Source organism: Mixia osmundae (genome assembly GCF_000708205.1).
Source record: "Mixia osmundae IAM 14324 unplaced genomic scaffold scaffold_8, whole genome shotgun sequence".
Taxonomy (NCBI): domain Eukaryota; kingdom Fungi; phylum Basidiomycota; class Mixiomycetes; order Mixiales; family Mixiaceae; genus Mixia; species Mixia osmundae.
Window position 1 is genome coordinate 429,530 of NW_014575556.1, and position 385 is coordinate 429,914.

The 385-nt window shown below is 55.8% G+C and overlaps 1 protein-coding gene across 1 annotated transcript in view; it reads right to left on the bottom strand.

Moving 5' to 3' along the window:
- Position 1: 1 nt before the first annotated feature.
- Positions 2-385, bottom strand: part of L969DRAFT_52083 (uncharacterized protein) — a gene marked incomplete at both ends in the record, with an annotated part of 1,103 nt that continues 719 nt past the window's right edge. Inside the window, one exon of the mRNA XM_014711121.1 lies at positions 2-368. Coding sequence (XP_014566607.1) covers positions 2-368 — 367 coding nt within the window. The remainder of the gene's footprint in view (positions 369-385) is intronic.

Here is a 385-nt window from a genome sequence, read left to right on the forward strand (position 1 = left end):
GGATGATATCTGTCAAATCGTACGTGTAGTCAGGGTCGCCCTTCTGCAGTGATGGTCGACCAAAGGTGCGGGAGAGTACTTTCATCTCGGCTTTGGTCAGGGCGACACCGAGCTTCTTAACGTTCAGATGAGGGCGCTGCTCATCGGCCTCTGCATACTTTTGCCACAGATTCGGGCGATCGGATGCGATGACCCTCAAATGGGACCATTCGTCCTCGTCTTGCTGCCTTCGCAACCGACGCGCCGCGCGAAGGTGTGTCCACGAGTTCCCTAGGATCCACGACTGAAACTCGATCCAGCGACGCTGCAGAACTACTAGACGCTGATCAGCGCAAAGTCTGCAGGGGGATCTGAGCTGAGCGAGCCTTCTCTAGCCTGTAAGATT